Source organism: Staurois parvus, unplaced genomic scaffold (genome assembly GCF_062004578.1).
Source record: "Staurois parvus isolate SC_StPar_1 unplaced genomic scaffold, SC_StPar_1.0 ptg000199l, whole genome shotgun sequence".
In the NCBI taxonomy this organism is placed as follows: domain Eukaryota; kingdom Metazoa; phylum Chordata; class Amphibia; order Anura; family Ranidae; genus Staurois; species Staurois parvus.
Window position 1 is genome coordinate 2,851,467 of NW_028317995.1, and position 25,298 is coordinate 2,876,764.

A 25,298-nucleotide genomic window follows, 5' to 3' on the forward strand; every position below is an offset into this window, starting at 1 on the left:
TCAGATTTACTGGTAATATAAAATATCCTCAAGATATAAGAGGCTTTCACTTGCTGGAAGAGAGATGTAAGTGGCTTGTGAAGTACCTAGACTAAAGCCTGGAAAGTCCCTGTACACAGGACAAATCCTGTCTCTCCTGTACACAGGGCAGTCCATCACTCCCAGACAAAGGGCAGTCTGTTTCTCCTGCACACAGGACACAGCCCTTCTCTCTTGTACACAGGACACAGCCCTTCTCTCTTGTACACAGGACACAGCCCTTCTCTCCTGTACACAGGACACAGCCCTTCTCTCTTGTACACAGGACACAGCCCGTCTCTCCTGCACACAGGACACAGCCCGTCTCTCCTGCACACAGGACACAGCCCGTCTCTCCTGTACACAGGACACAGCCCCTGTCTCTTGCACACAGGACACAGCCCCTGTCTCTTGCACACAGGACACAGCCCCTGTCTCTTGTACACAGGACACAGCCCTTCTCTCTTGTACACAGGACACAGCCCCTGTCTCTTGCACACAGGACACAGCCCCTGTCTCTTGTACACAGGACACAGCCCTTCTCTCTTGTACACAGGACACAGCCCCTGTCTCTTGTACACAGGACACAGCCCTTCTCTCCTGTACACAGGACACAGCCCCTGTCTCTTGTACACAGAACACAGCCCTTCTCTCTTATACACAGGACACAGCCCCTGTCTCTTGCACACAGGACACAGCCCCTGTCTCTTGTACACAGGACACAGCCCTTCTCTCTTGTACACAGGACACAGCCCCTGTCTCTTGTACACAGGACACAGCCCTTCTCTCCTGTACACAGGACACAGCCCCTGTCTCTTGTACACAGAACACAGCCCTTCTCTCTTATACACAGGACACAGCCCTTCTCTCTTATACACAGGACACAGCCCCTGTCTCTTGTACACAGGACACAGCCCTTCTCTCTTGTACACAGGACACAGCCCTTCTCTCCTGTACACAGGACACAGCCCCTGTCTCTCGTACACAGGACACAGCCCTTGTCTCTCGTACACAGGACACAGCCCCTGTCTCTCCTATACAGAGGGCAATCCTTGACTCCCATACACAGGGCAGCCTGGACAGAGCCTGTCACTGCCATACATTGTCATCTCCCTCATCCCTTCCAGCAGCTGTGATGATGCTGCTGGGGGTCCTTATCAGGGAGCAGCCTGTGCCCATCACCTTTCCTCTGCCTCCCTCCTCCCCCTCCCTCCTGCTTCCCTCCTCCTCCCCCAGCTGATAAGAAATGCTTTCTCTACAACTCTCAGAATTCGCTGAGTGATCTTGTCTTCTTTCGAAATCGCGGAGCTCCTGTACCTTGCCCCCTCCCTCCCTGGCACCCAGCTCCTATTATATGTCTTGTTCTTCTTGCCTCACCCTCTTCAATCTCAGGGACAGCCGGAGGCAGCACAAGTAAGTGTGACCCCCCAATATTGACCCTGCCCCAAGACTGCACACTACCTGATCAGCACAAGGGATGGCCTGTCACTGTCACCCAACACTCACATGCTTGTTTGTGAGAGATCCAAGGGAAACTCCACTCTGCAAACACCATGTAATACTCATGGACCTAACAAAGGCATTGCTAGGATATGTAGAGGGGGAGGGGGTCGGGTGTACAATTGCCAGGACTGCTTTATGGGATGATGCTTTAGCCTTTCTTCTGTTAGCAGTAACTTTGACAAGTTGTTTACACACCTGCTGGATGTTTGTATACAATGTCATGCTGGCCACATACAGACATTTATTTGTTTTTTTATTTATTCGGTATCAAGCTGGCCATACATTATACAATTTTCTTATTCAATTTCATTTGGATTTACCTTCAACAGTGTAGTGCAGGGGCCTGCCTGATTGTATACAGATGGAAAGTGTTTAGGTTTGACCTCAGTGTATGATTTTGGTAAATCTAAAGGAAAATTGTACATATACAGCCAACCCAATATTTCTGGAAGAAGCCAGCGTGCCTTGAAAATGTGCTCTACTGTTTATTTCATTTAGCCAGTAAACGGTATTACTTTAAGTCACCGGTCACACTGCTGCAATTTAAAATTGCACGATTTGTGTGCAATTTCTGTGTGATTTCAGGTGCGACTACTGAAGACTTTATTGCTACTTGTGAAGATTTTCAATGATTTCTAGCAAATTGCAGTGCAATTTCCATTATATTCTATGTATGTGAAATCACAACAAAACTGCAGAAAAAGTGATGCAAGAACTAGTTTAGAAATTGCGCTGCAGCAAATCGCAGATGTTAAGACACTGACATTCACATTAATTTATTTAAATTCCCAAATCGCACCTGAAAACGCACTGGTATGACCGGGCACTAATACTAAACATCCACTTGTTACCTTTTTATTACAGGTATTTATATAGCACTGACAAGTTTACTTTGTACATCCACATCTCAATTTCAACCAGCCTATACAATATATATATATATATCTTTATCTTATCTATCTATAAAACTAAACTTCTACTTGTTATATTTTTATTACATCTATTTATATAGCACTGATAAGCTATACTATGTACATCCACATTAATTTCAATCAGCCTATACAGTATATATATATATATATATATATATATATATATATATACACACATACACACATAAATATATACACACACACATACATACTATATTGCCAAAAATATTGGGCCACCCCTCCAAATCGTTGGAGTCAGGTTTTCCAATTACCTCCATGGCCACAGGTGTATATAATCAAGCACCTAGGCATGCAGACTGCTTCTACAAACATTTGTGAAAGAATGGGTCGCTCTCAGGAGCTCAGTGAATTCAAGCGTGGTACCATGATATGTTGCCACCTGTGCAATAAGTCCATCCGTGAAATTTCCTTGCTACTAAATATTCCACAGTCAACTGTTAGTGGTATTATACCAAAGTGGAAGCAACTGGGAACAACAACAACAACTCAGCCATGAAGTGGTAGGCCACGTAAAATGACAGAGTGGGTTCAGCACATGCTGAAGAGCACAGTGCACAGAAGTCGCCAACTGTCTGCAGAGTCAATAGCTAAAGACCTCTAAACTTTGTGTGGCCTTCAGATTAGCACAACAACAGTGTGTAGAGAACTTCATGGAATGGGTTTCCATGGCCGAGCAGCTTCATCCAAGAGTTACATGCAAAGCATCGGATGTAGTGGTGTAAAGCACGCTGCTACTGGACTCTAGAGCAGTGGAGATGTGTTCTCTGGGGTGACGACTCATACTTCTCTGTCTGGCAATCTGATGGACGTGTCTGTTTCCTTACCTGGCTGCATTGTGCCAAGTGTAAAGTTTGGTGGAGGGGGATTATGGTGTGGGGTTATCTTTCAGGGGTTGGGCTTGGCCCCTTAGTTCCAGTGAAGGGAACTCTTAAGGCGCCAGCATACCAAGACACTTTGAACAATTTCATGCTGCCAACTTTGTGGGAACAGTTTGGGGATAGCCTCTTCTTGTTTCAACATGACTGTACACCAGTGCAGAAAGCAAGTTCCATAAAGACATGGATGACTGAGTTTGGGGTGGAGGAACTTGACTGGCCTGCACAGAGTCCTGACCTCAACCCGACAAAACACCTTTGGGATGAATTAGAGCAGAGAGTGTGAGCCAGGCCTTGTTGTCTGACATCAGTGCCTGACCTCACACATGTTCTTCTGGAAGAATGGTCAAACATTCCCATAGACACACTCCTAAACCTTGTGGACAGCCTTCCCAGAAGAGTTGAAGCTGTTATATCTGCAAAGGGTGGGCCAACTCAATATTGAACCCTACAGACTAAGACTGGGATGCATTTAAAGTTCATGTGCGTGTAAAGGCAGCCATCCCAATACTTTTGACAATATAGTGTATAGCGAATATAGTGTGTATATACACACACACACACACACACATACATATATATATATATATATATATATATACACACACATACACACACACAGTTTATACTGTTCTTGCTTTGATCTGAGCAATAGTTTCACAACTGAAAGCTGGTTGCATCCCTGTTCACACTTGAGCATGAACATATCCAGGCAGTTTTGAAGCAGTTTATTTTGCATTTGCATTATGTGGTTGACTTTCTTTTATCTGCCAGATCAGTTGTTAGGTGCAAACATACGCTAAAACACTTGTGTCGCACATTTTCAGGCACCGCTTCCACTATAGACAAAGGAGCCAAAAATGCATGATTCTGCCCGAAAGGTTCATGTACAGGGCAAGTGACACAGCGCTCAGGTGTAACTAGGCAACATTAAAAATAACAGGATTCTTCTGAGCATTGTCACATTTTCAGAAAACACATTACAAAATGCTCAGGTGTGAATGGGGGCTAAAACTGGTTATTAGAACGTTGTCCTTTGTATAGCCATTATTAGATTATGTTGCAATCTGTCGCAGTTCACATTATAGACATGATAACCTGTGAAAGTTTTTAGAACTTTTTTGTTTTATGCATTTCCCCTCCCCATTGGTGGAAGTTTGTGATCCTTGATTCCTTAAAGCGATATTAGAGGTAATGTTTTTTTTTTTGTAAAATAACAAATATGTCTATACTTACGTGCTCTGTGTAGTGGTTTTGCACAGAGCAGCCCAGATCCTCCTCTTCTCCGGTCCCCCACAGGCTCCTCCTTTCTGTCGGGTGCCCCACAGCAAGCAGCTTACTATGGGGGCACCCACTGCTCCATGTTTCCATTCACACATGGAGCCGTGGCTTAGCCCCACCCCCTCTCTCCTCACTGGCTGACTGGCTGTGATTGACAGCAGTGGGAGCCAATGGTCCCCGCTTGCTGTCGCAGCCAATGAGGAGACAGAGATCAGTGACAGCCGAGGCTGTTGTGCACATTGATGGATCGTGATGAGGCTCAGGTAAGTTTTAGGGGGGGCTGGGAGCACTGCTGCACACAGATTTTTTTCCTTCATGCATACAATGCATGAAGGTAAAAAACCTTGAGCTTTAGGCTAGGTTCACACCTACGCAGGTTGCATTTGAGCCATTTCTGCATTGCGTTGTGCATTTTTTTACTTGCGGTTTTGCAGCATTTTTGATGCGTTTTGCCTTTTTTACATTTCTTGTTGCTAGGCAGATTTAAAACACATCAAAAAAGGGGCAAAAACGCAATACATGCTGTTCTGCAGCATTTCCATTGAAGTCTATAGAAACAAAACCGCAACTTTTGCATTAAAAAAAGTCCCTGACCCTTTCCAAAAAACGCACCAGGTGAAAACGCAGACATGTGAACCTGTCCCATAGGAAATCATGTTAAATGGACTGTACTGCTTTTTTGCAAAACGTCGCAGAAAACGCTTAGGTGTAAACCTGGGGTTAAGGATTTTTCTTTGCTTCTACAATGCATTGGATGAATTTTATTCTCTATATGTATAGAATTGTGTTTGCCCTTAAGCCTGGTACACATGCTGAGAATATCGGACGAATGATTGTACTTTTTTTTCGTATGCTAGCCTCACATTGATAAAGAAAAGGTTACTAACGTTATTAAAATTATTGTAGAACAGACTAAAAATTTGGGAGTGATGTCATGTATTGTAACATATTTGTATTGTATTTTTGGATGAAAACTGTTCTGGTTAACCCCTTGACGCCGACATAACACAAATATGCGGCCTTACAGAACTGGGCATTTTTCCATGCGCCCGCATATTTGCGTACCTGTCTTTCTGCTGTCACTGAGAGCACCGAGTCCTGTTCTTATGATTGGGACCCGGGACTTCCGATTCCGGGTCACATGATAGCTGTGATAACCTCTGATTGGCTATCACAGTGATCAGTCACTGTACAGCCTGGCCCCCTTGGTTTTTTTCTCTCTCTATGAATGGAGGAGAGAGATACATTTTATCTCTCTAACTCCTGGCATAGAGGGGAACAAAATAGAAAAAAAAAGGAAAATAAATAAATATTAAAAAATAAAAGAAAAAATACCTAGATCAAGGTTTGATCTAGTTCAGTGCCCAGGTAAGTGTTTGGGTCAAACGGTCAAGGTCAAAAGGTCAGGGTCAAAGGTCAAGATTTAAAAAAAAAATTGTTTCAGTGTGTTTTAGGTAAAAAAACAAAACAAAATGTGCACTATTATTATTATTATACAGGATTTATATAGCGCCAAAAGTTTGCTCAGCGCTGTACATTATAATGGGAGACAGTACACGAGACAGTACAGTAACAATACGATACAGGAGGGGTTTGAGGGCCCTGCTCCTTGGAGCTTACAATCTAGGAGGGAGGGGAGAGTGGTACTCCCTATTGTTTCTGGGCTGTACTACAGATACAAACAACAAATAACATACACATATATGGTATCGCTGTGATCGTCAAGAGCTGGAGAATTTATTTTGGGTTGTTCTTTGGTGGTAGGTTATGGTAGTAACAAGAAACACACAGCTAAATAAAAAAAAATTATTTTTTTTTTTACTATTTTGGGCCAGTTTTCCTTTGATAATACAAAAAAAAAATATCAGGAGATATCCATTACCATTTACCACCAAATGAAAGCCCAATTTGTCCTGAAAAAAACAAGGTATAATTCACCTGGATGTACAAAGTAGTTGTGATGATATGTACGGTTTTACTAACACATGTCAACATTGCAAAATTGTGCTTAGGCATTTAGATTTGTTTTACCCTTAGGCGTGAAGGGGTTAAACAACAATTGTACAATCTGGTATCACACAAGAAAGATTTTCATGCTTGTCCCTTTGATCGTTAGTACACAGCTTTTCTCTGAAATTATTCAGATTGTCGTACGATCGCTTTGAAAGTGGTATTTTTTGTACGATTTTCCTATCACTTAAAATAAAACGATATGTGGTTCTACAAAACACTAAGGCTCAGAGGGGAAGAGAAGAAAAACCTGGGAGACAGGTAAGAGGGACATGGCCCCTGTCTACGGTATATAATGGTAAGGATTGCGGAGAAAAGGGAATCCTTGCGACTTCAAATCTACATTATCTTTCAGAAAACAAATAAAATAATGGAATGATAGAAGAGGAATTGTGTTGTGCTTAGTGTTTGTGAATGGTACAGGATGCTGAGCTCCTGGCACTGGGACAAGGTAGGAAGTGTTTGCAGCTCCACAATCCCAGTCTACTTAGCTATTGCTGCAAAGTCGTATTAACCAATGTAATAGTAACAGAAAAACAACTCCAGCGCAGCACGAAGGGGCTGAAAGATTACAGTTAAATTACAAGTGTTGTTTTTAACACTGGGAATGATTATCAGGACATTGCTCTCCAATCCTACTCATTAATGACTAACTTCCTAGCATCCCTTCGCTTATCATTGACTATAGGTGAAGCTGCTGGTTCAGGCTTCTTTTATCAGACTAGCAGTAAACACATTGCTCTAATGATGTGAAAGTTTTATCACTGTATTCTGCAGGGTATTATACCTTAAAGTGATATCAGACCCTTGGTTTTGAAGCACTTTCAGGAGCTGATTTAATCACTTACTGAGTATTCAGCTTCTTTATCTTTTAATCCTTACTATGTTCCTGTTTAAACTGACGTCCATGACCGCTGCACCAAGCTTCCTGTTTCATAGTGTGAATATTTACCATGCCCAACCAATCCCTAGAAGGAGTTGCCAGAAGGTGGCTAGGGAGGTGATAAATGTTTAGGAAGCCTTGTTAGAGTTCTTTCCCTCCAGGGAGGGATCCGATTCTCTTGAGGCTGCTGCGCCAGAAGGCAACAGCCCCTCCATCCATTTATAAGCACTGTAAGAAGAATACTTTTACGGCATTGCAGACTAGGGTTGGTGTCAAAGCTTTGTGAAATAGAATTAGTAGTTAGCAAGAGAAAAGCAAGAAATGAAATATTCACACTGATTCCTCTTAATGATTTTCTGCTATATGGAATATTAAATGAAACACGTACAAGAAGAATATAAAGGTTGCCATGGTTTAACTTTTATGGAAAAGCCAGCTGGCTGGCTGACCATTGGTTTCAGTACTGCGAGGCACAGACTGGATATTCAGGTCTGGTTTTCTAATCTGTATGCTTGTTCCAGGTGAAACAACCAGGCAACTAATATTCTAAGGAAGCTAGTACCAGCAGTTTTTATAAATTATATATATATATATACTGTATATATGTGTGTGTGTGTGTGTGTGCTTTTTTTACACTCTCGGGATATCTTACTGTTAAGGAGAGTATTTGAAAAGAGTTTAAGTATGTAAAATATTTGTTCTTCATGTGTAGATGAAGACTGGATCAAGTATACCTTTGAGTGCCTTAGATAAGGGAACCTATGATTACATATAATCTGCTATAGTTTTGGTATGACACTGTATGTGGTCTCTGAGGTCAGTAGATAAGGGCAGTGTGGATCTCTGGGAATGATAGATAAGGTTTCCTAGGATAACTTAACTCTAAGTTATATGGATTCAAATATTCTTCCAATAATCCTGTTTGTCAAATACCTTATGTAAGGCTGGACATAGATGCACAGATAGATAGATAATCTTAAGCAGGGCCCATGCTTATTACAATCTTCAAAGAAAAAAAAACCCACCACAACATATTAGTAAAAGCTGGCCATACATTATGCAATTTTATTTCCTTCAACCGGAAAGGAAAGAAAATCATTCAATTCCCCCATCAACACAGTCAATGTTGATGAGGAAATCCCTCCCACTGCACTATTGTATTCTGATAGGGAGGTTTCCCCACCATCAGAATAGAAAGCTAGCAGCAGGAATCATACTAAAGAAAACCCCACAAGCTGGTTGTACTGAAGTTGATCGACTTCATTACAACCAGTCTGCCCATAGATCAAAATTTGTCTGGTTCCTGCTGAACCAGCTGAATTTCTATCCGTTTATGGTTGGCTTAAAGTGGTTCTCCCATCACTATCCAAGTTCAGTCTTTATTAAGTCATGAAAAACCCATCCCCCGGACAGTTTCTTGAGCCAACAGAGTGACTGCGAATGTGTGCCTTGCTGCGGGGCAACAACTGGAAAAGACCTAGGGACCTAGAAATTGCCGGCTCCTACAGGGGTACTGCTACACTGGCAAAAAAATGTATAGAGCATAGTACATATATGACGTTATTATTATACAGGATTTATATAGCGCCAACAGTTTGCTCAGCGTATTACAATATAACGGGAGACAATACAGCAACAATACAGTTCAATACAAGAGGGTTAGGAGGGCCCTGTTCCTTGGAGCTTACAATCTAGTCTTTATTAACAGTTCAAAGAGATGAGGAGAACCCAGATCATTTTGCTTGTTATGTAAATGAAGCCAACAATCCAATCAATAGTCTTCCATTGTTTACTGGCTAGCTATATCACTTTGTGCAGATGGCTGATTCACAATTACCATTTCCAGACATTTGAATGCCAAAAGTAAGCAGATCTGGCTTTTCAGCAAGTGGATCACTTGCATAAATCCCTTTGGCAGATGACCTGTGTAGACCCTTTTGTACAGACATCTGCTGTCTATAATTACAGACAAGGTTGAAGATGATCCTGTCTTTAAATGGCATTATTCAGAGCATTTTACTCATTTTACAACCTCACATCTGGCATTGTACTACCAGATTGTTTGCATGGGCTTAAAGCAAACCTGTCACAGTGTTGTAGAGAAGACTAAGACAATGTAACTGAAACAAGACAATATATCGTTAGTTTTTACATTGATGCCAGGTAAAGTGACTTTAGCTGGATTTGTGCCAAACAAAAAACAAGTTGAGTATAGTACTTGATTCATTTTATTTACTCCACTTATTCATCTGTATCCAATTGGGTAGATTTTCCTTCACATCCTGTCCAATAGCCAAAACAAGAAGCGAGAGGAAATCTCTCCAAAGTGAGTCAATTCGTGGTTGTCACCGGGGTCAACAGAACTAATGTCCCCATTGGAACATTTTTCCTCTATTACTGTTTTGGTGACAACTCAGAAAACTTGCTGTCTGATACGGTAAACATGATTAATAGAGAGGAGAATCTCCATAATGGGGACACAGGGCAATAAAAACCTGACAGGTGTTCTAATCCTTCTCCATGCTAAACTAAAAAATAATTAAAAAAAAACAACAATAAATAATCTGCGCTTATGTGACAAATTATAAACTCAAATAATCAATGCTGCTGCTCACAGAGTAAAAGACCCATCACACATAAATATAATTATTAATACAGCACAAAAATGAGAAATAAAAAGAAATTATTAATAATAAAGTGATAAAAAGTCCACTGTCCCAAATAAATGGTGATTACGTGCTCCAATAAAAAAACAGTGCCAAAACGAAATGTGTTCTTTAAATGATATCCCCACACCATGCTCTGTGATCACCTTCCAGTACAATCCACACTCACCAGATTAAATGGACTCTTAGTTTGTAGGGTTTAAGAGTCAAAAACTGGTGAAGTATGTTCCCAGGCCTGCCCTCTCAGCACGGAAGGATTTTTTTTTGGAGATGTGAAAAGGAGAAGCAAAAGATTGCATAACTGACTCCCAAATGAGTGATGTTGAAGTCATTTAAACAATCCTTTTTACAGTGGCCTTGGTGAGGTAGACAAAACTGCATTGCAAAAACTACTGTCTGGCCAGAAAAGGCATTTCCATTCTGAATCCTGTTTATTCCTGGGAACACACTTCACCAGTAAAAGCCTTTTTGACTCTTAAGCCCTAAAAGCTAATGCAGGCCATAGACGGGTCGTTTATCGGCCGAATTTTTGTCTGCACGAAAAATCGGCTGATAATCATGCCCTTAGTGGGGCCAGCCCGTCGGCCGTTTTTCGCGGAACTCCTCATTTATTTTTATCGGTCATGCTGGAAAATCCGCGAAAAACTGATGTTTTTCGTGGACATGGGTAGCAGCATCAGCAACGGGGCCGACCGATTTTTTTTGTTTATTGGCTGAAAATTCGGCCCGTCTATGGCCTGCCTAAGAGTCCATCTAATCTGGTGAGTGTGGATTGTACTGGAAGGTGATCACGGAGCATGGTGTGGGGATATCATTTAAAGAACACATTTAGTTTTGGCACTGTTTTTTTATTGGAGCACTTAATCACTGTTTATTTGGGACAGTGGACTTACTTCATTATCACTTTATTATTATTTTTTTTTTTTATTTCTGATTTTTGCACTGTATTAATTATAAAAAATAATTTTGCTTTTTTTGTTATACTTTGAGAAAAAGTGCACATTTAGGCCTCATGCACACAGGGTGGTTTTGCAGACACTTTTAGGCGCGCCAGGTGTTTTTTTTTCACTGCTTGTAAACAGCTCTCCGTGTTATCCCATGTGTCCATACACACATAGATTTTTAGGAGCTTTCAGAGGCAGGAGCGGCGTTTACAGGCAGGAAAACAAAAACCCAGGGCCAGTGTATCCAGGAGCAACAGCGTTCTGGCAGAAAAAAATGCTTGACCCGCCTAAATGTGTCTACTGGGCCTAAACGTGTATTAACCCTTTAGTGCTTGAGCGTTAATTTTAATGGCCAGAATAAATGATTATTCTGGCCAATGAAATGAGTTAACTTCTAAGCGTTTGATGCCTGTAAATGCTTGTGTGCATGAGGCCTTATATTGGACTTTAAAGCAAGAAGCATGCTATTCAAATGGTGGAGGAATGGCTGGGAGTAGGAAAGTTCAGTCTTGTGACCTGTAAAGATCATATGAATAGGTAGGCGCTGAGCAACCATGTGACAAAATTTCAAAGCAAAACATCTCTGCATTTTCTAGCAGGTGATAATAACAAAGTGTGATAGTACATACTCCCGCTAACATCTAACCAATAATATACATCTAACAATAATAGACGTGATATAAATGATCACAGTATGTGTAGTGACAGTCCCTTAGAGGTACATTGCTGTGGACCAAAACTTTGTGTGCTTTCACCACGTGCAGATGAAATAAGTGAATTTCTCACTCACCAGAAATATTTGACCCCAATCAAGTTGGTCAAATACCGTGTTATTATAGTATGAATGGAAGATCTGCAACTGGCACTCCTAGGACATCCCTCCCGGTCTGCAGCAGTATCTCCTCACAAAGAAATGAAGGTTCTATCATTTTTATCACAGGTATTTTAAATGATAGACAGAATATCAACCAAAAATCCGGAAAAAAACACATGATACAAATTGAGTTGCAGTTCAGTGAGTAAAATAAGCCATTGATCCCCTACCTACCAACCAACAATAATTCTGGCTCCCACAGACAGCTATGTGTTACACAGGTAAATGCTGTCAATTTAAGAAGGTGCTCCTAACGACAACTCGTAATGTGTATAAAAGACACCCGTCCACAGAATCTCTCTCTTCCATTTTAACCTCTCCATCATGGGCAAGACCAAAGAGCTGTCACAGGACATCAGGGACAAGATTGTAGACTCACACAAGCCTGGAATGGGCTACAAGACCATCAGCAAAAGGCTTGGTGAGAAGGAGACAACTGTTAGAGTGATTATTTGTAAATGAAAAAAATACAAAATAACCATCAATCGCCCTTGGTCTGGAGCTCCATGTAAGATTTCACCTCATGGGGTAAGGACGATTATGAACAAAGTGAGGGATCAGCCCAGAACTGCACAGGAGGAGCTTGTGAATGATCTCAAGGCAGTTGGGTCACGGATGGGTCTTCCAGTATGACAGCATGACAATGACCCAAAACATGGACCAACTGAAAGAGCAAAAGATCCAGGTGAGTGCCGAATCTGCATAACCCCTCCACAGACATGCAGGTGCTCTCCTGATCCGTGATCACAGATGCAATGGAAAAACAGAGTGGTTGGCCACACAAACAGCAATGTGGTGGATGAAATCCTTTATTGGAATCCTTTACATGCAATATGATAAGAGCATGACAGCTCCAAGACAGGACAGAGGAGCAGTAGATGCATTTCACACGAACACGTGCTTAGTCACTACAGATGAAAATGACTAAGCACGTGTTCCTGTGAAATGTGTCTACTGCTCCTCTGTCCTGTGTTGGAGCTGTCATGTTCTTATCATATTGCATATAAAAGATTCCAATAAAGGATTTCATCTACCACATTGCTGTTTGTGCGGCCAACCATTCTGTTTTTCCAATGACCCAAAACATACCGCCAAGGCAACAAAGGAGTGGCTCAAGAAGAAGCACTTTAAGGTCATGGAGTGGCCTAGCCAGTATCCAGACCTTAATCCTATATAAAATCTATTGAGGGAGCTGAAACTTTGAGTTGCCAAGCGACTGTCAAGAAACCTTAAGGATTTAGAGAAGATCTGTAAAGAAGATTGGACCAAAACCCCTCCTGAGATGTGTGCTAACCAGGGGCGGACTGACAACTCATGGGACCCCCGGGCAATAGGGGATCATGGGGCCCCTGTGTCCTTGCCCAAACTCAAAAAAGTCTATGAAAAAGGTACCAGGGGCATCTCATGGGGCCCCCTACTGACCCCAAGCCCACGGGCAGTGCCCGAGTTTCCAAATGGTCAGTCCACCCCTGGTGCTAACCAACTACAAGAAACATCTTACCTCTGTGCTTGCCAACAAGGATCTCTCTGCCAAGTACTAAGTCATGTTTAGCTTGGGGATCAACTACTTAACTGAACTGAAACTCAATTTATAGCATTTGTATCGTGTGTTTTTTCTGGATTTTTGGTTGATATTTTGTCTCTATCATTTAAAATACACCTATGATAAAAATCATAGTCCCTTCATTTCTTTGTAAGTGGGCAAATTTACAAAATGTGCAGGAGATCAAATAATTATTTTCCCCACTGTATGTGCATAGATCAATAATAACCCGATCTTAAAAACTGCATGTCACACTTTCCAACAGGATGACTAGAAAACCAACTCTAACAAGGAAAATCTGTCTAAAAATAGGCCTATAATCTGATATTACACAGTGATTGTTTTTCTGCAAATCCAGATTGTGTTAATGGGGGCAGGAGCTCTTTAAAAGAGATTGCCAGAGGCAGCAATCGGTAAGGTGATGCAGCCACATCTTCTTCTTTAATGATAAGGAGATGCCGCTGCCAATAGTACAGCTTCCAGTGCCAGTTCAGATCAATCAATGGCATTACCAGACAACAGCGCCAAGCAACAGAAGAAAAAATCACTGTAGCACTGGTAACTAATTTTTATATCTATCATTACTATCCTCTCCCAAAAACTGCAGTGATTGCCCCATTGTATGAATATTGTGCACAATCACAGGTCCAATTTTGTAACTGGAGCAGGAGAATAAGGCAAAGGTTGATGACACATGTGCGACATTACCACTAGCGATTCTTTTGCTGACAATTTGCTGAAATCGCCAGTGGCAGGATTACTAAGAGGCTGCCTGTTTGTCCGTATTACTTCCTCTGTAGCTGAGGCAATGAGATTTCACTCCCATAGTTAGCAATCAAGATTCCAGAGCATGTGGGCCAGCAACAAAGCCCCAACTTGCTGCATCTGACTACAGAGGGAGCGAGTCCTTACGGTGATCCTGCCGCTGGAAAACTGTCTCTAGCAGCAGAATTGCCTGTGGGTCATCAATCATAGAGTGACACTAAACACTGTTTTAATAAATTATATTCCTGTATGTTCGTAAAGTGATAATAAAGGTTTATTTTTTTTATATCTATTTGCACAGAGCGCTCCTGGCTCCTCCTGTCTTCCGAGTGCCCCCCATAGCAAGCAGCTTGCTGTTGCTTGCACTTATTCGGGCTTGATCCTGAGCCGGGATGTATGCCCCTATTGACACACACAGTGCAGCTCAGCCCCACCCCTGCTCCCTTTTCACTGGATTTTATTGACAACAGCAGGAGCCATTGGCTTCCAGTGCTGCTGAACCTCCTTTGAGAGAGCGGGAGAAGAGCAGTGCTGCCCTAGATGGTCACAGTGCTCAGTTGAGATTGGGCTCAGGTAAGTGTTTAAGGGAGGCTGGGGGGAGCTGACTTAGAAAGGCTTAAGTCAGATAATGCATTCAGGGAAAAAACAAACCTTTTACCTCTACAACCACTTTTACTCTTTAAAATTCATTTTCTTTGCTGCTCTGATCCAACTTCATGTTAGAGAGTGGCTACATTTATTTTCCATGGCCCCACTGCATATAGGATCATAATCATCCTTACTTTCTCGCTTCTGAGATGGACTAAGGACTATGAACTATGGGATTTGTATTGTACATTAAGCAGTGCATGTAACTGCAGCAAACATGTATTGCTTGTTCCAAATAAAGGGAAATGAGGGGGGGGGGGAAAGGAAAGGTTTGGGAGCTCACAGAGGATAATACAACAAGTCAGAAAAACAGAGAAAAAATGTTTAAAAAATAAATCACAGGGCCATTAGGTAGTAGATGTGTGTAGATTGTTTTGGGAGATTATAAGGATATTGCATGGTGTCACATTAAGCTGGCCATAAACCAGTAGAGTTTTGTTTTAAAATTTTCATTTTCGCAACAATGATTTTCTAATGGTTATCAGAGTCAAATACACATTTGTTTTTTAATCATAGTGATGAGAAAGTTCAAAGGGTCAGGATGGAAAAGTTTTCTCTCAAACAAATTAAAATTCAACTGTAAATGCGGTTTCTGATTGGGAAAATATCATAATGAAACCTTAATATGTCTGGAATTCCATTCAAATAGCAGGGCTGGATGAAATTTTAAGGGTTTTGGTACGAAATGATTTAACTCAATGATGGTAAGAAAGAATGTTCTGACCATTGATTTTTCTATAAACAAACAAATGAAAATCTTACCATGTGTGACAAGCTTTTAGTCTTAAGGTGTTACTAAACCCACAACAGTAAAATCAGTCTGTATATGCAGTAAAGTATGCTTGTTATACTCACTGTGGAGCCTAAGGAGTTAATTCTCTGCATTGTGTAAAAATGCTGTTTGATCCTGACGTCTCTGATCCTCCCCTTCTTCCAGTGCCCCCCCTCTTACTTCCTGATAAGACATGTTGTGTGGAGTCACTCTGCACATGATCAGTTTGATGTGAATTGCTGGAGAGTTTTTTTTTTTTTGGGGGGGAGTGCATGTGATTAGCACAGGGCCAATCAGCACTTGCCATACACAGGTCAGGGGTTCTGCATCCTCCTAGAGAAGAAAGAAAACTCATACAAGCTTTAACCAGTGCTCTGCTGAACACTGATAGAAGTCACAAGACTGCTCTAACCGTTGATGAGAAAAGGTATTTCACAGTTTATATTTACTAAAATAATTGCATTTTCTTGTTCTGTGTACTGTGGGAGACCAGATATAGTGAATGCAGGGTCCTGGGTTTAGTAACTCTTTAAGCCTAGTACACATGGTCAGAAAATTGTACAAAAAATACGGCTTTCGAAGCATTCGTTAGTACACAGCTTTCATCCGAAATTATTTGAAGGGACAAGCATAAAAAATTTTCTCATACAATACCAGATCATACAATTTTCATTTAATTAACACAGTTTTCATCCAAAAATACAATACAATACATTACATCACTTCTGAATTCTTCTGTCGTACAAGACTTTTTGTAACTTTAGTAACCTCTTCACTTTCGATATGAGACTAGCATGCAAAAAAAAAAAACAACAATCATTCATCCGATATTCTCATCGTGAGTATGGGGCTTTACACTTTCAAGGTTTGGGGGGAAACAGTACCAATCAGAGATAATTTTCTGACATATTTGATCTTTATCTTTTTCATTATTAGTTGGCTGGTGAAAACTGCTAGTGTCAATAGACTTGAGATTGTTACCCTATCATGCCACACCAAAGTTCATTTCATCTCTATGGCCAGGACCTGGATTGATGAAAAAAATAAAGCAAAAAGTTTTATGATGTGAAAAATCTACTGATATGTTTTGGAATATGTCTACATACCCAGATCTATGCGCAAACTGGAAAATGCAAGATCCATCAATGAATGCTATTAGAATTATAGAATTCTTATATACATAAGCTAGCATATCATTTAGTTAATGTGGCTTTTTAAATAGACTTGCTTTATTTTCCAGTGGATTGGATGTAAATACAGTTCAGTATACCTGGATATTTCAGTACCATCCACTGTGTATTTAGAGTTAATGATGTGTAGCCAGCACTGAAGAGGTAAAATTCCTCTCTTACAATTTATTGTGCATGCCTGCTTCACTCACCCTGTGACCTCTCACTTTCTCCTAGTTGGACATGTTGCTGTGCTGCTGACTCTTTCATTCCACCATGGGTATCTCTGGTAAATACATACCTGCCTCCACAGAGGAGCCAGCTCCCAATGGGAAAAATGAATCCCCACTGGACAATAGTTCTCAGGAATCCATGAAACTCAAGAAGGAAATCTCCTTGCTGAATGGAGTTTGCCTGATTGTGGGCAACATGATTGGCTCTGGGATCTTTGTGTCGCCCAAGGGTGTCCTTATGTATAGTGCTTCCTATGGCCTTTCGTTAGTCATCTGGGCAATTGGAGGAGTGTTTTCAATATTCGGTGCTTTATGTTATGCTGAACTAGGTACAACTATTACCAAATCAGGAGCAAGCTATGCCTATATTCTTGAGGCCTTCGGTGGCTTCATAGCCTTCATCAGACTATGGACATCCCTCCTCATTATTGAGCCTACTAGTCAAGCTGTCATTGCCATCACATTTTCCAACTACATGGTACAGCCCATCTTCCCATCCTGTCAATCACCGTACTCTGCTAATAGGCTCATCGCAGCAGTGTGTATTGGTAAGTCTGGTCGATAAGAAAACTATACATGAAAAGTTAGATTAGTTTAAGTAGAAATTTTACTTTGACATCTGTCAAAAATGACTTTTTAACAATGCTTGTTTGGTAACAAATAGGTAATTTGGCAATCTTCCTTGCTGTATAAATATGTCTTGCGGGGTCTATTTATAAATGTATTCACACAAATTTCACTCAAGATTTATATATGTATTGTGAGAATCTTTTGTTAGAGCTGCGTAAGTCTTGTGTGAAAACATATATTTATAAAATAATTTGTATCATTTGATTTGCTAGTTAATTAGTATGGATGACAGCCATTTAGGTATTGATAAAAGATCTCTAGATATGTGGCACCAAGTCTAAAAATTTAAAAAACCTATTACACACAGACTGTCCCCATGATGTCTCTTATAAAAACAATTTCAGGTTGAGGCCTTCTTTAAATAAGAACATGTTTTGTGGTACACAGAATATGTATTCCATTTACCACACTGGGATTTCTGTATTCTGTAATCAGGTTTTTGTTTTTTTTGTTAGCTGAAGACAGGATGGGCTTCCTTGAAGAGATGAGTTTTTAGTGATCGTCTAAAAGTGATCAGAGTAGGAGATAGCCAGACAGATTGGAGTAGAGAGTTCTAGAGAATGGGAAAGGATCTCGAAAAGTACTGGAGTTGAGCATGGGAGTAGGAAAAAACGGAGCTAGAGAGAAGGAGGCCTTGGGAGGAGCGGAGAGGATGGGTTAGGTGATAAATTGAGACAAGAGTGGAGATGCAGCTTGGGGAAAAGTTGTAAATGGCTTTGTATGTTGTCAGTATTTTGAATTTTATTCATTGGGCATTCAGAAACCAGTGGAGGGATTGGAAGACAGGAGTAGCGGACGCTGAACAGTTGGTAAGGTGGATGAGTTCAACAGTTGCATTTATGGTAGACTGAAGGGGTGGGGATAGCCTATGGATAGGTAGACCTATGAAGAGGGAGTGGCAACAGTCTAGGTGAGATTTAATAAGGGAGAGAATGAGTTGCTTGATTTATATGAATGTAGAGAAATGAAAACCCCAGTTCATGATACAAGATCCCCTGATAATGGCTAACTTGGGATCACTTGGGAACACTTAAAACATTGGTGCCAAACTTTCCATTTTTGGAACTCCCCAGCATCCACTGGAAACTTCAGTATCAGTTTTTTGGGTACATGATATTTTACATACTATTTAAGGTGTCAGGGCAAATCTGCACCTAATTAAACTTACAATATTTTATACTAAAACAATGACCTTTCAGTGTATGCTGTACTTCAGTTGTAAAATGCTGAGTGTCATTTATAGTTTATATAAAATCTTTCATACAGGTTTGAAACAAGTAACTCATTTCTAACTTCATGGAGCAGAATAGATTTTTCTATATTTAATCTTACTGCCAGAGCACACAGTTTACAAAGAACATTGAGTGCACGTCTGGCTGGCCTAGACCACTGTATTTGTCAGACTGGCGTCATGTTAACCACAGGTCATGTGTCTGATCATGTGAGTGACCCACACAGAAGTGAAACTATATGTGCACACCATTGTTGTGGTTTGATGCTAGGAAATGGTCATTCTCTCTTTTTTGCTTGCATTGTGCTTTTACTTGTAAGGCTAATCCAGTTCTATTTCGTATTCTTCCCTGACTTCTGTTTTCCTGTCCATCTCATGTTCTTCCCTTATTATTGTCTTTTGAAACTCTCTGTTCCCCGGATTGTTACGTACAGGATGTGGGTGGAAAGTCGTGTACAAGGAAGTGCTAAGGATCTTCTGCTGACATCAGCAGCTCAGTCCCATGACCATTGCGTACAATACATCCCTCAGTCCTATCACTCTTCTGTCAAATCACAGGCCACAAAGAGAAATTTAGGCAGGAGCAGCAGTACAGCTTCTACACAGATCAGGACTAAAGGTCTTTACTCAGCTAATGTCCATGAAAGCTGGCTAACAATAAAACACAGATTCAATCATTACAGTGCAAATTTAGACTTTAGAAGCTGAAGCCTACAAGGGTTTGTTTTATTATATTAGGTTGGATCAATCTTTTATACTGCTATCTGCAAATGTAATAGCCACAGCAATGAAATGATGAATATTTACCCTTGTGGAAATGTTTATCTGCAGACAATTGCTTTATTGCTCAGTGGGTGGTGGCTTATAGGCATAATAGTGTACCTGTGAATGTGGAATAATTGTCGCACAATCCAGGCAAATACAGTAGTATGGCATGCCTATGGGTAAAAAGAATCACATCCATGGTTCATTCTTTGTCCCAGTGAACAGCTGGTTTGGATTTTTTTCAGTCAGTTACTAATTACTTCCAGTTCCATGGGTGTCTTGCTGCCTCTCTGCCACTGTCTTCTCCATAATTACAATTCCATTTTTGAGGCAAGAAATATGCACATTAATAGAAAAGCATTCAAAATTGATGGTTTGACAGTCATACATTGAATCCTCATCCAATATACACTATATTGCCAAAAGTATTGGGACGCCTGCCTTTACACTAACATGAACTTTAAGGAAATCCCAGTCTTAGTCCGTAGGGTTCAATATTGAGTTGGCCCACCCTTTGCAGCTATAACAGCTTCAACTCTTCTAGGAAGGCTGTCCACGAGGTTTAGGAGTGTGCTTATGGGAATGTTTGACCATTCTTCCAGAAGCGCATTTGGGCGATGTTGGACTGATGTTGGACGAGAAGGCCTGGCTTTCAGTCTCTGCTCTAATTCATCCAAAAGGTGTTCAGTGAGGTTGAGGTCAGGACTCTGTGCAGGCCAGTCAAGTTCCTCCACCCCAAACTCACTCATCCATGTCTTTATGGACCTTGCTTTGTGCACTGGTGTGCAGTCATGTTGGAACAGGAAGGGGCCATCCCCAAACTATTCCCACAAAGTTGGGAGCATGAAATTGTCCAAAATGTCTTGGTATGCTGACACCTTAAGAGTCCCCTTCACTGGAACTAAGGGACCAAGCCCAACCTCTGAAAAACAACCCCACACCATAATCCCCCCTCCACCAAACTTTACACATGGTACAATGCAGTCAGAGAAGTACCGTTCTGGCAATCGCCAAACCCAGACACGTCCATCGGATTGCCAGACAAAGCGTAATTTGTTACTCCAGAGAATATGTCTCCACTGCTCTAGAGTCCAGTGGTGGCGTGCTTTACACCACTGCATCTGAATCTTTGCAATGCACTTGCTGATGTAAGGCTTGGATGCCGCTGCTCGGTCATGGAAACTCATTCCATGAAGCTCTCTATGCACTTTTGTTGTGCTAATCTTAAAGCCACATGAAGTTTGGAGGTCTTTAGCTATTGGCACTGCAGACAGTTGGCGACTTCTGCGCACTGTGCGCTTCAGCATGCGCTGACCCCACTCTGTCATTTTATGTGGCCTATCACTTGGTGGCTGAGTTGCTGTTTTTCCCAGTTGCTTCCACTTTGTTATAATACCACTAACAGTTGACCATGGGATATTTAGTAGCAAGGAAGTTTCACTGGTGGACTTATTGCACAGGTGGCAAACCATTACAGTACCACTTTGAGTTCACTGAGCTCCTGAGAGCAACCCATTCTTTCACAAATGTTTGCAGAAGCAGTCTGCATGCCTAGTTGCTTGATTTTATACACCTGTGGCCATGGAGGTGATTGGAACACCTGAATCCAATGAATTGGGTGGGGTGTACCAATACCTTTGTCAATATAGTGTATGTTGACAGCTATTACTGTACAAATAGTTAGGTTCAAAAAGACACACTATCTATCTATCTATCTATCTATCTATCTATCTGTCTGTCTTTCTATATATTATATCTGTGATCTGCATTTTGTTTAACCTAAGAGTAACTTGTGTTACAAATAACGAGTCGGTGTATGGTCCGGCGGCCATCTATGTAAGTTCGGCTGCTTGTTTTATGTATTCCACGTGGATTTTTCTATTTCAATGGTTTTTATTAAATTTTTTAAACAGTATAAACAGAGGCAATAAAACACACCCACGCAGGGGCTATCAATTGCACAGATAAACAAAATGCAAAATAAAAAAAAAAAAGGGGGAAAAACAATGCTCTAATGCCAACAGGGCAAAAGGTACGCCCACGCAGGGGCTATCAATGGTACATAAGTTACAAAACATTAATGTAACTGATTATAACAACTAAATGCATCTGTCCTAGTCACACCAAAAACAGAGAGAGAGAGAAAAAGGAAAAGAAAAAAAAAAGAAAAAAGGGGGGGGCAAAGAGCAGGGATTCAAGAGCGCCAACACCGAACGCCATTACATCCCCAGACTAGCCGGGGAGAGTGAGGGAAGGGCATATTGCAACCACGGCTCCCATATTTTCAAAAATTTACGTTGGGAGTCATTGCGGATACTCGACATCTGTTCGTTGAGCATCATAGTGGTCATACGATCCCGCACCCCCTGAAGAGGGACAAACGGACTCTTCCAGGCCTGAGCAATTGTTCTAGTGGCGGATAAAAACAGATAGGCAGCCAACTTCTGCTGGTGAGCCAAGAGGCCCGGTATGGGGCAATGAAGCAAGGCATACCGAACATCCCGGCGTATGGAGAGATGAAACAAGGTGAAAAGTCCACGTGGATTTTTAACTGTTTTGAATAAAATACTACACTATACACCTTTCTCTGGGCTCCGTGTGGTGAGCTATTTTTATAAAGGTGTGTCCTGGTTACCTCTGATCGGATCTGTCAAGAGGAATGAGTGATGGAGGCTGTCAGATTGCAGTAATACTGTGGGTTTTTACCAGAGTTCTGGTGAGTGCATAGAGGTGAAGGTTTTCATGGAAGAGGTGTCACTGCCGGACTGATGTTACTGGTTCATACGTCTATAAAAGTTATTGGACTTTTTCCTTTTACACAAACTGTTTATTTTGATTTGGTGTTCATCTATATATGCATGTTATATATGCAAGTTTGTAAATGTAATGCCTGATGGCTTTATAATGTTGATTATGAGGTTCTTCATCTCACTAGATTATTCACAATCATTTCGGAGTTTAATTTGATAGAAATTGATTTTTCTTTATATTTATATTATATATATATATATATATATATATATATATATATATAGTGCTGCACAGTTTGTTATTTATCTAGTGTTGGGTTGGTCACCTTTTAGTGCCCTCTTGTTTTGTAACTTGTGTTATAGAAGCCTTTCTCAATCAGGGTTGCTAGAGGTTCCTTGAGTTTATTGATTTCCCATTTGATTGTGTCTGTATAGTTCCTGGATCAATGTTAGTTGGCAATGTTACTTCGCATAACCAGCTGCATGACACCAATGATTTTTGTTCACTGCCTGTAAGGGTGGCATTCTGACAACCCCTGTACACACCTTCTTCCAACTGACCACCAATGTAATGGCCATTTTTTTCCAATGACCTTCAAGGATTGGTTTTAACTATATCTGAGAATTATTTCACGGATTCCTCTGGGGAAAAAGGTTATGAAAGGCTGTGTTATAGCTTTATTGTTCATTTATTATTAAAGCAATACTAAAGGCTTACATTTTTTTTCTAAAAATAGCAAACATGTTATACTTACCTGTGTGCAGTGGTTTTGCAGCCCGAATCCTCCTCTTCTTGGGTCCTCTGCACGCTCTCCTGATCGCTCCCTCCTGTCGGGTGCCCCCACAGCAAGCAGCTTGCTATGGGGGCACCTGCTGCTCTGTGTGTCCATTCACACATGGAGCCGTGGCTTGGCCCTGCCCCTCTATCTTCTCATTGGCTTGCTGGCTGTGATTGACAGCCAATGGCTCCCTCTGCAGTCTCAGTCAATGAGGAAAGAGTCCCGGGATAGCCGAGACTCCAATTCACATTGCTGGATTGAGAGGTGACTTAGATGAGCATGCATAGAATGCATGAAGGTAAAAAACCTTGAGCCTTTACAAACACTTTAAAGTATATCCAAAGGAAAAAAACTGAGTAGTTAAAGCAGACCTTGCAGTAAAGTACAATGGTCACTTACAATGTCTAGGTCCTTGCCCCCTGTATAGGTCATTAGCTGTATGTACAGAATATGCAAAAGTTATCTTGTAAAGAAGAAACCCCTGTCTTCTGCCTGTGGTGCCTAGGCAAGAGTTACATCACACTCCTTCAGTCATAATCCTGAAAAATACAGAGTAGCCCAAATGTTTCCTCTTGAGTGTCTTCATATGAGATTTGGCCTGCTCTTCATTCCTCTGAGTCTTTGAATGATGGTGAAGTCACACCAACTTTGCAGGAGATAGGTGTAAGGAAAATATAAATCTAACCTCTTTCTTTACAGTTACATTTTGCACATACTAAATGCTAATGATTTTTGCAGGAGGAGGACATTGTATGTGGACCTTGAATGTTACTTGCAAGATTTTATCATTGTCTGTATCCTTGTTGGGTTGATTTACCTCTTTAGTTGTCCTGATAACCATTACCAACTGTACAGAAAGTAATCGGAAACCCAAAATGTTACTGCTGTCACTAAACAGAAATAGGTTAATCCTCCAATGGGGCCACCTGTTCCTTGGACACTTATCAATGAAAGAAATTTGTCCTCACTTTAGAAAGATTTCCATGTTGTGTTTCCAAGACATGAAAGAAAGGGAAATTTCCCTAATAGGACACAGAAGTTTTAATCTTTCCCTACTGTATCAAAAACTTTAAATAATTGTCCTTAGATGTACGTTAGGTATTTTTTATTATTTTATATTAACAGTTAATATGGTAGAATTACAATATTATTATGAGATTTATAGATGATATAATATCAGTGCTGGAATGATAATGTAATATTGACCATGTTTAAAATGATAAATTGCTTTTTATACCTTATTCTGCATTGTGAAAGACAGCTGCATTCTTCTACAGTATAATTTTTTCTCTTGTTTATGTACATTCTAGCACTTCTGACCTTTGTGAATTGTGCCTATGTTAAATGGGGCACCCGTGTCCAGGATGTGTTCACTTATGCCAAAGTCCTGGCTCTGATTGCAGTGATCATCGCAGGAATTGTAAAGCTTGCTCAAGGTAAGGCACTGGAGGAAAAAGAGGAAGAGTTATTGCAGAAAGCAAACTATGTAATGCGTAGAAGGAATACCATGCTTGGGAAATTCAGATTTCAAATTTATAAAATGTTATTCAAGAATCAAGAGCAATCAAAATGCACTTTATTTTGATAATATAAAACGTAATTTTTCAAATCAAAAACCCTGTTGATGCCTCAGTGTGGACCTCAGAGGGTTCTTTTCACAACTCACAACTGGGGTAAATAACGGGGGGGGGGGGGCGCATTGTTGCTGCTCCCCTTCTGAGAATGTTAGTTACCTTGCTGCTATGATAAATATCTACCTTCAGTTTCTTCTGATCCATTGTCTTGGAACTAGTGTGCAGATCATAAAAGACAGATGAAAGTCAGAAGTTCTTAAATGTTACTAAACCAAGGACCCTGCAATCACTATATCTGGTCTCCCACAGTACATGAAACAGGGAAATGCGATTATTTTAATAAATATAAACTGCTAAATACCGTTTCTCATCAGCAGTATATAGCAGTCTTGTGACTTCTATCAGTGTCCAGCAGAGCACTGGTTAAAGCTT

General features: G+C 40.9%; 1 protein-coding gene across 1 annotated transcript in view; it reads left to right on the forward strand.

Annotated features, from left to right (window-relative positions):
- The first annotated feature begins 1,296 nt into the window (after nt 1-1,296).
- Nucleotides 1,297-25,298, forward strand: part of SLC7A7 (solute carrier family 7 member 7) — a 48,053-nt gene continuing 24,051 nt past the window's right edge. Inside the window, exons 1-3 of the mRNA XM_089678210.1 lie at nt 1,297-1,431; nt 17,142-17,685; nt 24,603-24,728. Coding sequence (XP_089534336.1) covers nt 17,181-17,685; nt 24,603-24,728 — 631 coding nt within the window. The 5' untranslated portion in view covers nt 1,297-1,431; nt 17,142-17,180. The remainder of the gene's footprint in view (nt 1,432-17,141; nt 17,686-24,602; nt 24,729-25,298) is intronic.